Source organism: Puma concolor, chromosome C2, assembly GCF_028749965.1.
Source record: "Puma concolor isolate L17-30 chromosome C2, mPumCon1.1.hap2, whole genome shotgun sequence".
Taxonomy (NCBI): Eukaryota; Metazoa; Chordata; class Mammalia; order Carnivora; family Felidae; genus Puma; species Puma concolor.
Window position 1 is genome coordinate 158678329 of NC_141675.1, and position 15794 is coordinate 158694122.

Below are 15794 nucleotides of genomic sequence, written 5' to 3' on the forward strand. Positions count from 1 at the left end.
TAATACCTATCCTTCTCAAGCTATTCCAAAAAATAGAAAGGGAAGGAAAACTTCCAGACTCATTCTATGAAGCCAGTATTACTTTGATTCCTAAACCAGACAGAGACCCAGTAAAAAAAGAGAACTACAGGCCAATATCCCTGATGAATATAGATGCAAAAATTCTCAATAAGATACTAGCAAATCGAATTCTACAGCATATAAAAAGAATTATTCACCATGATCAAGTGGGATTCATTCCTGGGATGCAGGGCTGGTTCAACATTCGCAAATCAATCAACGTGATACATCACATTAATAAAAGAAAAGATAAGAACCATATGATCCTGTCAATCGATGCAGAAAAGGCATTTGACGAAATTCAGCAACCTTTCTTAATAAAAATCCTCGAGAAAGTCGGGATCGAAGGAACATACTTAAAGATCATAAAAGCCATTTATGAAAAGCCCACAGCTAACATCATCCTCAATGAGGAAAAACAGAGTTTTTTCCCTGAGATCAGGAACACGACAGGGATGTCCACTCTCACTGCTGTTGTTTAACATAGTGTGGGAAGTTCTAGCATCAGCAATCAGACAACAAAAGGAAATCAAAGGCATCAAAATTGGCAAAGATGAAGTCAAGCTTTCATTTTTGCAGATGACATGATATTATACATGGAAAACCCGACAGACTCCACCAAAAGTCTGCTAGAACTGATACATGAATTCAGCAAAGTTGCAGGATACAAAATCAATGTACAGAAATCAGTTGCATTCTTATACACTAACAATGAAGCAACAGAAAGACAAATAAAGAAACTGATCCCATTCACAATTGCACCAAGAAGCATAAAATACCTAGGAATAAATCTAACCAAAGATGTAAAGGATCTGTATGCTGAAAACTATAGAAAGCTTATGAAGGAAATTGAAGAAGATATAAAGAAATGGAAAAACATTCCGTGCTCATGGATTGGAAGAATAAATATTGTCAAAATGTCAGTACTACCCAAAGCTATCTACACATTCAATGCAATCCCAATCAAAATTGCACCAGCATTCTTCTTGAAACTAGAACAAGCAATCCTAAAATTCATATGGAACCACAAAAGGCCCCGAATAGCCAAAGTAATTTTGAAGAAGAAGACCAAAGCAGGAGGCATCACAATCCCAGACTTTAGCCTCTACTACAAAGCTGTCATCATCAAGACAGCATGGTATTGGCACAAAAACAGACACATAGACCAATAGAATAGAATAGAAAAGAAACCCCAGAACTAGACCCACAAACGTATGGCCAACTAATCTTTGACAAAGCAGGAAAGAACATCCAATGGAAAAAAGACAGTCTCTTTAACAAATGGTGCTGGGAGAACTGGACACCAACATGCAGAAGGTTGAAACTAGACCACTTTCTGACACCATTCACAAAAATAAACTCAAAATGGATAAAGGACCTGAATGTGAGACAGGAAACCATCAAAACCCTAGAGGAGAAAGCAGGAAAAGACCTCTCTGACCTCAGCCGTAGCAATCTCTTACTCGACACATCCCCAAAGGCAAGGGAATTAAAAGCAAAAATGAACTACTGGGACCTTATGAAGATAAAAAGCTTCTGCACAGCAAAGGAAACAACCAACAAAACTAAAAGGCAACCAACGGAATGGGAAATGATATTTGCAAATGACGTATCGGACAAAGGACTAGTATCCAAAATCTATAAAGAGCTCACCAAACTCCACACCTGAAAAACAAATAACCCAGTGAAGAAATGGGCAGAAAACATGAATAGACACTTCTCTAAAGAAGACATCCGGATGGCCAACAGGCACATGAAAAGATGCTCAACGTCGCTCCTCATCAGGGAAATACAAATCAAAACCACACTCAGATATCACCTCACGCCAGTCACAGTGGCCAAAATCAACAAATCAGGAGACTATAGATGCTGGAGAGGATGCGGAGAAACAGGAACCCTTTTGCACTGTTGGTGGGAATGCAAACTGGTGCAGCCACTCTGGAAAACAGTGTGGAGGTTCCTCAAAAAATTAAAAATGGACCTACCCTATGACCCGGCAATAGCACTGCTAGGAATTTACCCAAGGGATACAGGAGTGCTGATGCATAGGGGCACTTGTACCCCAATGTTTATAGCAGCACTTTCAACAATAGCCAAACTATGGAGAGAGCCTAAATGTCCATCAACTGACGAATGGATAAAGAAATTGTGGTTTATATACACAATGGAGTACTACATGGCAATGAGAAAGAATGAAATATGGCCTTTTGTAGCAACATGGATGGAACTGGAGAGTGTGATGCTAAGTGAAATAAGTCAGGCAGAGAAAGACAGATACCATATGTTTTCACTCTTATGTGGATCCTGAGAAACTTAACAGAAACCCATGGGGGAGGGGAAGGAAAAAAAAAAGAGGTTAGAGTAGGAAAGAGCCAAAGCATAAGAGACTCTTAAAAACTGAAAACAAATTGAGGGTTGATGGGGGGTGGGAGGGAGGGGAGGGTGGGTGATGGGTAGTGAGGAGGGCACCTTCTGGGATGAGCACTGGGTGTTGTATGGAAACCAATTTGACAATAAATTTCATATATTGAAAAAAAAAATCAGCCCAAGATGGATCAAAATTTAAAAGGTCAATAGAAGAACCACAAATACAAAACAGAAACCCTTTTAACCTTGGGTAATGCAACACCAAAAGCGTGACCCACAAGAGAAAAACATTGAGGCTGCATTTCATCAAAATTAAAACCTTTGAGCTTCAAGAGGCTCCATTAAGACGACGACCAGGAAAGCTGCAGACTGGAAGAAAACGTGAAAATCACGGGTCTGATAAAGGCCTTGCATCCAAAATATATACAGAACTCTTAGGACTCAAAAAGACGGCAATCCACATGATCTCACGGTTTGTGGGTTCGAGCCCCACATGAGGATCTCCACTGACAGCTCAGAGCCTGCTTCAGATTCTCTGTCTCCCTCTCTCTCTCTGCCCCTGCTTGTTCTCTCTCTCAAAAATAAATATTTTTATAATAAAATTAAATTAAGAAAAAGAAGACAAGCCAATTAAAAATGGGCAAAACTTCTCAAGTTCACCAAAGATACATGAATGGCTAATAAGCCCATGAAGAGATGCTCAACACCATTAGTCCTTAGAAAACGCAGGTCAAGTCCAGGATGAGGTAGGTGTGGCCTCACGCCCAGGGCAGCTACAGCCACACGGCAGGCGTGGGTGAGGGAGCGCTCATCCGTGCTGGTGGCAACGTAAAACTCTGACCTACTCTGGAAGATGGCCTGGCAGTTTCTGGAGACATTAAAACATCAGCTTCCTCTGTGTCACAGCACCTCCACTTCCGTGGACCCGGCGATGCACAGACAGCGACAACGGGGTCCACGCCGTACGCGAGGGACCGCAGCAGCACTGGTCACAGCGGCCAAAGGCCCCTCGCCTGGCGGGTGGGGAAGAAGGTGCGGCCCATCCCCCCAGAGGCCGGGGTCAGTGGCAAAGACGAAGGCGTGACAGCCGCAGCAAGGGGACAGAATCGCAAATGCACAGGAGGGTGAGAGAAGCCGGACACACAAGACTGGCTGCTTTATAATTCCATCTGCAGGAGAAGTCCGGGGACGGCCCATCTCGAGGGTCAAAAAGAAGAGAGGCTGCCTACGGCTCAGGGTGGGAATGGGGACTGACCGGGGGCACGAAGACCTTTCAGGAAATGCTGTAAAACTGTTGTGGGAGTGGCCTCAAAACTATAAAATCACCAGAATCTTCAACTTGTACACCTAATACAGGCAAAACTTGTTTCTCGACCTCAGGACCGGCATCTTGGGCCCGACGGGCCTGTGCTGTCTGCGCGGCGAGGTGCTCCGCAGCTCCCCCCAGACACTGGCAGTGGACTCCCCTAATCCCCCAGCTGTGACAACCCCAACTATCTCCAGATGCCACTGAGCGTCCCGGGGGCAGGAAATCATCCCCACGGACGGCACTGGTCTAGGCCCGCTGTTCCCTAATCTGCTCTGTGCACCCAATGACACACGATGGACGCCTTTCTGGGCCAGCATGGAGATTCTGCCCGAACCCTGTCGGTGTTACACGGCATTCCGACGCTGGGCGGTACGGATGCTTCATAAACTATGTTGGACACTGTTGTTTCCATTTCCTAATTACTGCAGCGCATGCAGAAATAAACCTCACGCAGAGATCTTCAGAACACCGTCTGCGGAAGAGACCCCCAAGGCTGGGGCTGCCGGGTCAGACCGCTCGCGACACGAATCACGAGCAGTGTCCCCCACGTCTGTTCATCTGAGGGCAGCAGCCCCAGCCCCCTTCTTGGCCGTTCGGCTCAGCCAAAAGCCATCGGGGTTGCCTTCTACTTTCAATCAAAGAAGCGGCGGGGGCAATTTCACCGTTTGGCTCTCCCGCTCCCATCCTACACCCTCCCTCCCTCCCGTTCTCTCGGGGGGAGATCTGGGGTCACCAAGGATGCACCCGCGTCCTCAGACGGGAACCCTAATAGAACGGGCACCCCGTGCTTGTGGCCCGAGCCCCTGAAAAGCGGTTTTCCCCACCGCACAACTGACAAGAGACGGAAGCCCGGCAGAGGAGCAGGGCGGCAAAGCCGGAGGCACCCTGCCTCCCAGAAAACGGGGCAGGTGCGGGTTTAGAAACGCCGGCGCACAAAGAAACTCTGCAGACAATCAAAGAATAAAAAGAAAGCAGAGCAGAGCTATCGCTGAGGAGTGGAATCCAGCCAGCTGTCTGCCAAAAAGCAGGGTGAGACCAATCGCCGGGAGGACACTTAATTCCTTAATAGATGTTTTAAGTACATTTGTAAACGGCCTCTTGTTTGTAAAAGGGTCTGGAACAGGACCAAGACCCACAGGCTCAGCAGACCCTGGAGCAGGGGAATCCCACACGAAGGCAAAAGCCCCATTCAAACACAAAAGCGCTCCAGCTGAGAAAGCTTCATCACCTCCTTTCAAACCGAGGCCTGACAGGGAGCATTCTGTTCCAGGCGTGGGGCGCGAGGACTCCGGATCCGTAGACGCTGCAACGCGGTCACCCCAGTGAGGCCAGGGAACATCCGTCGCCACACAAAGCCACCCGTCTTTTTCTTGCGACAACTCGCAAGAGTTACCGTCTTGAAGACTCTCCGACACGCACCATGAGGTCAGTGACGGCAGCACGTCCGGGACACGCCTGTGGCCGGGATGCAGTACCTTCTGTCCACCTCTGCCCATCCCACGCACCCCAATCTCCTCCATCCATTCATCCACCGATGGACACCAACTCAGGCCGCTTCCGTGTCTCCGGTGTCGCACGTAACGCTGCGGTACACACGGGGGTACAGACGTCCTTTTGAATGGTGGTTTCCTTCTCTTGGATAAAGCCCCAGAAGCGGAACTGCCAGGTGGAAGGGTGGCTCTCGTTTTCACTTTCTGAGGAACCTCCGTTCGGTCTTCCACGGCGGCTGCCCCGGTGTGCGTTCCCACCGGCAACGCACGAGGGCTCCTCCTTCTCCACACCCTCACCGACACTTCGGATTTCTTGTCTTTTTGGTGACAGCCATTCTATTCTGACCGGTGTGAGGCGGAATCTCGCTGAGGTTTTGATCTGCTCTCCCCTGGTGATGAGTGACGTTGAGCATCTTTCCATGGACCCGTCGGCCGTCCGGAGGCCTTGCTTAGAAAAATGTCTGTTCAGATCCTCTGCCCACCGTTCAATCAGACTGTTTCTCTTTTTGCTTTTGAGGTGTACGAGGTGCTTCTATAGTTTGCGTATTAGCCCTAATCAGACAGGTGATTTGCAAATAGGCTCCCTCTTCCTTCTGTCGGTGGTTTCCTTTGCTGAGCAGAAGCTTCCTCGTTTGACACAATCCTACTTGCTTACTTTTTGCTTTTGCTGCCTTTGCATCTAACTGCTAACACGGGTTTTCAAAATATCCGTTTTATGGTGTTGATCTAAAGTTAGTAATGGTTATGCTAACAGGTTTTAACAAACACCTTGTTAGAAACCATTCCGAGGGCCTGACGTGTCCCTTAAAGGGCTTCTAAAGAAGTCTGCTGATGTGCAGAGGCCAGTGTCGTGTAAGACGGGGGGCCCACTGACAGGAACCCGTGCACCTATGTCCACGTTAGCACAGAGACGACACACATGACATGGTACGTGAAAAATGGCACTGACAAATCACGTTCATACGATGTAATCTCCTGTCTCCTTAAAAATCAAAGGACCTACAGCCGACACAGCAGATAATGCCATGTCCCATTAGACGCGGGACGCTGCTGACCAGGAGACGCCCCGTCCCGTTTAGAATTGCTTTAGGGGACAAAAGCTACAACACCCTTTTACGTACCCAGATAGGCTGTAAAGATGTCCCCACGCCAGAAACATTTAAACACAGGAAAAACTGGGTACCACAGGCCCAAGCGATCAGGGTATTACAAATTATCAGCGAATGTTAGGCGTGCTGTATTTCCTCTGGACAATGTTTACTGATCATTTTTAAATATCCTGCTTATCAGAAAAGCCTCCTTTTCTCATCCATTTCCATATTATCTCACATCCAGACAACACTTGCCAGCAATGTGGTTCTCGAACACGGGAAGCAGTAAGAACTCGCGTGGCGGACGCACCGGGAATGCGCAGACAGCGCGAGGACATGTGCAGCCACAGCCCCGGTCCCTCCCCTGAGAGCACGTCTCAACCCCCCAGAACCCAGCCTCGACACGTGCTGGCCACCTGAGAGGTCTCATCGTACCGAAGAGAAACCTGAGAGACTGAGGATAAATCCCAACTTCCTAACTTTTACTTAACCACGTTTATTTGAAAATACAGTAAATCTAGGAATGGTCAAAAATGTACAGCTGAAGTGGACAGAAGGCAATCTAAGGGCCTGGCTCACAGGGCCCTGGAACACTCTAGAATAGAGGGTCCATTTGCGGCTCTAAGCAACATCACCAGGTGAAAGATCACGAGATCCAGTCAGGATCTTTCTAGAACAGGGCCAGGAGTCACACTGCTCTCCTTAGAACAAAGCCACGTCTTGGGGTCAGGGACAATGGAAGGCCATGCAACGCACAGGAAGAAAGCAGCAGCAGAGGAGGGGCTGAATGGAGACAGAGCAGGAGGAAGAGGAAAGCGCAGGTGCACGGGGGGCAGGGCCGGAGGCTCACCTGCACCCAAGGGACCTTCCCCTCCCCACCCCGGGGGCCTTTCCCCCTTCAAAGCTGCAGGCTTTGGGGCACCTGGGTGGCTCAGCTAAGCATCTGACTTCAGCTCAGGTTATGATCTCACAATTCGTGGGTTCGAGCCCGCGTCGGGCTCTGTGCTGACAGCTCGGACCTGGAGCCTGCTTCGGATTCTGTCTGTGTCTCTGTCTCTCTGCTCCTCCCCAGCTGGTGCTCTGTCTGTCTCTCTCTCTCGCTCTCTCCAAAAATGAATACATGTTTAAAAAAAAACAAACAAAAAAAACCCCGTGGGCTCCTAGGGACTTCCCGAAGTCAAAGCCACCGATACCGTTTGAGGCCAACCCAGCACTGCCACTGAACATTCAAAACTTATTATTTTAAAACTCTGCAAATATAAAGTATGACAAAACTTTTTTATGGACTCTCAGGAAACATTTTCATTTCTCGGGATATACGTCTCTGCTGTTTTCTACTCAGACCAGCAGATTAAAAAAGAGCTCAATTTAACAGGTGCATGAAGTCTTTTCTTCGAACGGAGACTTCTGAGCACAGCCCTGCTGCTAGCTGGATTCCGGGCTCTGATGTCCCATAACGTCTTGGAAACTAACAGCACATATAACTAACTTACATGATCAGCGCCTCCCACTCAAAGAAATTCTCTTCGTTCATGGGACCTGCAAAAAACAAAAAAAAATTTCCACAATTAACTTAGAAGGCCACTTTGGCAATTAGAAGTAAATTACAAAGAAGCTAACTTTAGTGCCTTACCCGCCACAATTCCTTCCGGAGGATTCAGCGTCAGTTCTACAAAATGAAAAAGCAAAAGCATTATGAAACAGAATGAGTATCAGGCTGGCATTCTAACCAAACAACAACTGTGGAGTATATACATTAACAGATTAAAACCCCGTTTGTCCAAAGTGAACGCCTATTCCCGTTACGTTTCCGACAATGACTATGTACGCGGCTCTTTACGGCAGCAAAACGTAGAATTTTGGAGCTATAAACCCTTTCATCTGACAAATGAAGAAACCGAAGGGGTCAATTATCTTTCAAAAATACCCCTGTCGGTTGTTTCGATTCAACTTCACACGTCAAGCACAGCGTCCAGTTTTCCAACCGGATGGTGCTTCCTGGCGCTGTGAGCAGCGGCACGGGCCCTTCTGAGCATGAGCAACGAGGGACCGACCGGCGCTCGTGAACCAGGACCCGGAGCACGCACGGCACAGCTGTCGGTCCCCGGCGCCACTCTACTCAATCTGTGAGCCCCCGACGTGGCACCCCACGGAGCGTCAGGCCCGAGCGCCGAGAACGAAAGTAGGAAGAAGCAAGCAGGCGGCACTTCGGCAACCGCCGAAGACCAGTGGCCACCGAGAGACTGAGGCCCAGCCCCGCCACCGAGAAACGCCGTCCCAAGTCCTGGCCTCCTCGTCCTCTATGTGGAAGGCTCCAGAGTGAACCCAAACCCGCACACAGACGCGGACGAGTGACGAGAGAAGAACGGTCCTGGGCAAGAAGGGTGGCCACCCGGGAGCAGGGAATCGGGCCAGAGATGCACTTCGTGTCGGGCCCAGGCACCCAAGACATCGCTGATGTGGCAAGAAACAGACAGACAGACAAAACCAAAAACTGGTTCTCTGAAGGGCCGTAAAATTGCCAAACCCTTGCCAAATAACTACAAGCCGTAAGGTTCCGAAAAGTGGAAGTAAAACCATCGTTACTCACAGATGCCACGTCACATACGCCCAAAGTCCAAAAGAATCAGAAGATACACTAGAAGAAGTGAGTTTGCCAACACTGCTGATTACGAGGTCCAGACATGTGACTGAATGTGTTTCTATGTATGAGCAAACTAGAACAATCTTAAAAAGACGTCAACTCTACTAGGAAACACATACAGGTAAGTTTTTAAAAGCTGTGCAGACCTGTAGCATGCGAGAACCGCCACGGCTCTGAAGGCCTTCCCAAGCAGAGACTCGAGGAAGTTCATGGATGGAAGCCTCAAAATTACAGTTCTCAATCCTCCTCAAACTGCACCTACAGATTCCGTGCAGCCTCAGCCAACATCCCAACAGGTCTTCTTGCCCGAATGCAAACAAGATAACTCTAAACGATACACAAACATGCAAACAACTGAGAACAGCCCAGACTTCTTGAAAAAGAGTTAAGTTGAGGGGCGCCTGGGTGGCTCAGTCAGTTGAGCGTCCGACTTCGGCTCAGGTCATGATCTCAGAGTCCGTGGGTTCGAGCCCCGCGTCGGGCTCTGTGCTGACGGCTCAGAGCCTGGAGCCTGTTCGGATTCTGTGTCTCCCTCGCTCTCTGCCCCTCCCCCACACCCATTCTGTCTGTCTCGCTCTCTCTCTCTCTCTCTCTCTCAAAAATAAACATTAAAAAAATATTTTAAGTAGCACATTTAATTGTGTGCAAATTTTATCTCAATAAAGCTGACTCCCCCCAAAATTAATTTCAGTTGTTTTATGAAATATAAAACAATAAATAATTTAGACCAACTACAAAGGTAAAGCCAAAGAGCACCAACCATCAAAGGAAAAGATGGGTGAAATTAAGAACGCTGAAACTAAGAGCCTCTGCTATCAAGACACCTTTAAGAGAACGAAAAGGGAAGCCCCAGAGAGGACGGTATTTGCTACAGACATAACCAGCAAAGAGCTAGTATCGAAACTTCTCAGAATCAATAAAAATACATAAACCACCCAAAAGAAAATCAAGCACAAGACTTGAAGACACGTCACAAAATGAAGGAACATGTCACAAGGTGCTCAACTCATTAGCTGTGGGGAAACTGAGGCCACAACGGGATGACAGTGCCCCCAGCGGAGCAGCCCAGGAGCCCGAGCGTCCAGATGGGACAGAAGGCCGCCTCCCCCCAGCCGAGGAGCCACAGACACACCCTGTGGGCACGAATGTAAACTGGGACCACCAGGGGGAAAGGAGGCCGCCGGGAGTCACCGGGAGTCGCCGGGAGCCCGCGACCCTCTCCGGAGGAGACGCGCGCACGTGTGCTCCGGGAGTTAACCTGCCACCTGACCACAAGTGCTGCAGACCCAGGTACCAACCACCTGGCCGCATGCGCAGCAGCCTCTGGCCCCCTGCCACCGCCCTATGGATCAGTCTCCAGAGGAAGACGGGGACGAAATGTCACTGGATGGAAGTAAGGGTCTGACACTGTTAACAGCTCACACTCTCCCTAAAGAGACAGAGACCACACTTCCCCCCGTGGGTAACAGCTTAAGCGAGAGAGGCCGAGAGAAGGGCCACAGTGAATCTACACCTTGTAAACACAGGACACTCTAACTAAATACTTCACCGGTGTCATCAAAATATTGCTCTAACCGCTGGCCTGGAAGCGTGTCACGTCTCTGTTTTGCCACGTAATCTGATGTCCTGGAAAGTGCCCAGTTACAATTCTAATCGCGGAATCGCTCATCCAAATGGTATTTACTTACATTTGCCCTCTGGTCCTATCTGAAGCTTTGAGGGGCTGCACGAAGCCCCGGGGCAGTGGTGTCCACACGCCCCTCGGCCAGCTGGACTAGAAGGGGCCAGCCGCTACCCACGCGGCTGCCAGGCCCCACTCCTCCGGCCAGCGCAGACGCAGTGGTGAAGGAGAGACAAGGCCCCTCCTTCCACGGGCTTCCCTTCCGTTCCAGTGAAGGAAGACAGCCAGTAAGTAAGGAAACACACATGAAAAGACATACTGAAGAATGTAGTGAGGGAGGTGGTAAAGTGATACAAAGACACACGCCCACCTGAGGCAAGAAAGGCCTGAGGGTGAAGGTGATGCCGGAGGGGGGCTCCTTTCTTTCCAACTGAGACAGAATTGACTTACACTGTCATATTAGTCTCAGGTGCGCAACACAGGGAGCCGATATTCGTATATATTCCGCAATGAGCAAAGTCCGGCAAGTTAACAGCCATCCACACACAATCACAAATTTCTCTTTTGATGAGACCTTTTAACATCTAGCCCCTTAGCGACTTTCAAATACACAACACGGCACTGTTAACTCTCATCGCCAGGCCGTACGTGACATCCCCTGGACTTAGTTTATAACTGGAAGTCTGTATTCTGACCCCTTCACCCATGTCGTCCACCTGCTAAGCCCCCATGGCTACACCAACCTGTACTCTCCTTCTGTGATCTCACATGCGTGAGATCATTTGGTATCGGTCTTTCTCTGTCTTATCCCACTTGGCGTAATGCTCCCAAGGTCCATCCATGTTGTCACAAATGACAAGATTTCATTTTTATGGCTGAGAAATATTCCATTGTGTCTTTGCTGTATGTTTACAGCAGCATCACTCGTAACAGCCAAAAAAAATGAAAACACCCAAATATCTAGCAATAGAAGAGGTCAAGAAACTGTGGTGAATTCATACAGTGGAACAAAAGTGAAAATAAATGACACACAGCTACACGCGACACAGTCATGCAAAAGAAACCAGGCCCGTACCACACACGACACATAATACACTATACATATGCGTACACAGCCAGATATATATACACAACACAGGGTGCTTGGGTGGTTGAGTCAGTTAAGGGCCCAACTCCTGGTTTCAGCTCAGGTCATGATCTCACAGCTCTTGAGATCAAGCCCCGCAGCGGGCTCTGTGCTGACAGCACGGAGCCTGCTTAAAGTTCTCTCTCTCTCTCTCTCTCTCTCTCTCTCTCTCTCTCCCTCCCTCCCTCCCTCCCTCTGCTCCTCCCCTGCTCTCACACTGTCAACAATAAACAAACAAATTTTTAAAAAGGAAAAAGGAGAATAGACAACATGTAACTACATTTATAGATGGATTACATCCATTAAAAAACAGGCACTCTAAACGACAATGTTTAAGAATGCATGCTTCGGTGGAAACACAGAGCAAAGCAGTGACTACCCCATGAAGACAGAGCTGCTCTGGTGGAGTGGGGGCCCCGCACAGTGGGGTTCTGGCGGGCTGGCAGCCTTCCTGCTCATCTGGGTGGTGATGCTCTCTCTGAGAAGCTCACCGAGCTGAACCTGAACCCTATGCCGGCTGTATTTCAGGCTAATAAACAGTTTTAAGCCATTACTGTGACAGTCCAGGCAGGGAAGGTGACAGCTCGAGTCAGAGTGGCGACTCTGGGGGGTCTGTCCCGCAGACAGGGACGAAATGGGTGTGACATGTGAGGACTGGTCCCAGGTCCCCAGCCCAAACAACTAAGCGAACAGCACTATTACCGGGACGGGAGGGGAAGGAGAAGGTCTGAGGGGAAAGCAAGAATTCTCATTTAAACACATTAAGGTGGAGACTAGAAAACAGACCAGCGGAGAGATCTCAGACGAGTCTGAAGCTCAAGGGAGAGTGGACACTAGCAGGAGAAACTTGGGGGCTGTGTGCACAGGGACAGGTGGAGCCGCGGGGACCTGGTGGCAGTTGCTGGAGTTTTCCCAGGGGACACTGGGAAATTCGGGTGCCGCCGTCGGTGTCCACGGTGACCGGGGAATGCTACTGCCATTTAGGGGGACGGGGCCACGAGAACGTGCACACGAGGACAACTACTTCATTCGAAGCACCAGTAACACCTGCTAAGAAACCCTGAGCAGGAAACAAGAACGGCACAGGGAGAGCCCCGTCTGTTGCCAAGGGCACCAGAGCCCAGCACGCGGGAGGAAGAGGAAGGGGCAGCGAGGGCCCCAAGGCGAGGCCAGTGCCGCGGGACAAACGGCGAGGCAGCCAGCACTGCGAGGAGGCAGGAGTCAAGTGCAGCTGAGGTCGAGTGCCAGGAAGGCTGAGCCCCTCGGGCGCAGGAATACACACTCTGACCGTCTCAGTCCCCCTTCGGGCGTCTGCGTGACAGCCAACCGGGAGAGGGAAGCCCAGAACCCTGCTCACCAGGAGCTACACACCCAGTCATCTGAAATCCAGGCCAATCACCTTCGCATAACATCGGACAAATTAAAACAGAGGAGTGATAAACTGCTGGGGGTGGGGGACTCATCCTCCAGGGATCTGGTGGGGGGGGCTCACTCCAAAAAGGGCTGCTTCATTCTTCATCTGTGGACCCACCCCTGGAGCCTCCCTCCCGCGCCCTCCTTCCAGGGCCTTCGGGGAGGGGCAGCCGGCGGGCTGCAGTCCCAGCCGCATCCTTATTCGACAGCGGCACCTAGTGGTCAGGGAAGTTACAGTAACACGGGGGACGTTTCTGCGACACTCGTTTTATTTCCAAAATACACACCTGCACCGACAGCTTGGTGTCTACTCATAAAAACAGCTTCAAAAAGAAAAACAAAATCCTAGTATCAGAGAAATGTGCAAAAACGATGCCACTGACCCCTTGAGAATATTAATTCGTTAAAAACATATTTTTAATAGTGGCTTAAAAAGTAGCCGCCACAGGCTCTGGACTGACAGTACGGAGCCTGCTTGGGATTCTCTCCCTGTCTCTGTCCCTGTCCCTCTCTCTCTGCCCTTCCCCTACTCGCGCTGTCTCTGTCTCTCTCAAACTAAGTAAATAAACTTAAAAAAAAAAAAAACTGGTAAGATACAATCATGTTTTTCTTCCACAATTTTTAAAACAAGGCAAGCCATGGTTTAAGGGAAAATATTTACAAAATATCCAACAAAAGACTTGTAGCTACAGTATATGAAGAACTCCTACAACTTAATAAGAAAACAATACACATGATTAAAAATCAGCAAAAGACTCAAGACACTTATGATGGCATATAAACACACAAAACGACACTCAATGTCATCGGTCACAAGGGAGACGCAAATCAAAGCCACAAGGAGAACATGGCGATGCAGTGAGACCCTCGGCGCCCCTCCTCCCACGAACATGGAGTCTACAGCTACAAACGGAACAATCTGCTCCCCAAAACACACTAAGGCTGGCTGGGTCGTAACTGCACATCAAGCAAATGAGAAGAAAACCACACTGAAGTGGCCAACAGAAGCTGGGACACAATCTCATCATGACCCCCCGCATAGTATCTCACAACCAGGAAGAAACTCAAAACCCAGAGCTGCTTCTTGAGGAGTAAAGGGTTTGAACAGCAGCACCCCAACTTTTAAGACGAACGCTTGCATAAACGAGCCTCCAAATCATCTAGCTTTGAAATCCTATGGGACTCGCATCCCAAGACCCCCAAGACGGGAGCCATGTGAGAAACCTCCCTTCAAGGGCTTGGGGCGGGGACTGACCCTCCCCAGGGCCCAGCTCCGAGGCAGCCCGTGGACCACGCCCAGACTCACGGAGGTGCATCTGCTGGCATCAGAGTGGCCACCGGGGCGCAGGCGTCTGATTTTTCACACTCATCAGGAGGCTGGCAGAACACTGTTTCTGTGGACAGAGACTGGGGGGTCATCTTTGCCTCTCCCTCCGCTGTGCTCCCGGGCACCAGCATCCACCTGAAGGCAGACTTTATGCGTACCTAGTGCCCTGATTTCTGTGGCTGTCACCTAGGGGACACCTCTTGATCGCTTGGCTCTGGAGGCCAGGGAAACCGGAGCTGCTGGTCCCATGAACCTGTAACAATCAAGAGTCACACAGGGAGGAGCTCAAACCGATCTGGTGCCCCAAATTTTGCGACGGCTTCCAGGGGACATCTCTACATCGCCTGGCTCTGGCGGCCACCGGACTCGTGCTGTGGGTCCCACAGGACTCTAACTAATAGAGAAGCAGTTCTTAAACAGCTACCACCCCCGGGGAAAGCAAGAGGCCGGTCTTTCTGTGCAGGAGGGCTATCAGCTGACCATGAGGACTGCAGCCTGCGGGGTGTGCTTCTGATTAGGTGTGCATCTTGGGACCAACCTGATCCCTTCCAGAGACCTCAGCGGGCAGCCACTGTCTTCGCGTTCACCTTCTGCCGAAATCCAGAGTGTGATGTCTCCCAGAAGGGAGTTTTACACACAGCCGGCACCCTGCTTTTTACAGCTGCCACCGGGGGGAGATGTCCCTTGATCGTCTGGTGCTGGTGGCCAGGGGACCTTGCATCCCTGGGTCTGATGGGTCTACCACAGTCGGAGAAACGGTTTTTGGCAGGCTGCCATCCCCAGGGCACTGCACAGAGGGCAGGCTGAGGCACACTCCCCCATCCTTCCGTGAAGGAGGCCTCTCTGCATGTCCTGGAGCTGAGAGGTAGTCTTCAGGTCTGACACACATTCCACGGTCCACAGAGCTGCTCTCTACGAAAATACGGCTATGGCACCACCTTGGCACTCTCCCTCTGCCCTGCACCAGCTCAGCTCACTGGCATCGTCCAGAAAAGAACTTACACACTCATCTGGAGTCCCGATTTTTGTGACAGCCATACTGGGGACACCTGCAGAGTGCCTAGCTCTGGTGACCAGTGGGGCTTATGCTTAAGGCCCCACAGGACTGTACGTATTTGCACACCTTAAAAAGCTGCTGCCGGTGGGCCTGGCTTCCAGTCACCCTGAATCTGCGTGCTGAGACCCTCCGCTCTGGGACAATGACAAGTCTTGGCACACCCTCCACTGCGGGAGGTATCAAAGACACAACAGGTGCTGGGACAGCACGAAGGTTTGAGTGACAACCGAAAGCTGGGACGGGACTGAATGACGAGGTTCATCCCCTACACGAGGCCGCTCCTTCCAGA

At 50.1% G+C, this 15794-nt stretch overlaps 1 protein-coding gene across 4 annotated transcripts in view; it reads right to left on the minus strand.

The window, feature by feature from the left end:
- UBE2G2 (ubiquitin conjugating enzyme E2 G2) overlaps window positions 1-15794 on the minus strand; it is a 39511-nt gene that overhangs the window by 14607 nt on the left and 9110 nt on the right. For 3 of the 4 annotated variants that reach the window (XM_086676141.1, XM_086676144.1, XM_086676142.1), the window contains exons 2-3: window positions 7951-7986; window positions 7811-7856 (exon numbers count right to left, since the gene is read on the minus strand). The exons of the other annotated variant lie outside the window; for it this stretch is intronic. In XM_086676141.1, the coding sequence (XP_086532267.1) occupies window positions 7811-7856; window positions 7951-7986 (82 nt within the window). The remainder of the gene's footprint in view (window positions 1-7810; window positions 7857-7950; window positions 7987-15794) is intronic. 4 annotated transcript variants of the gene reach the window in all.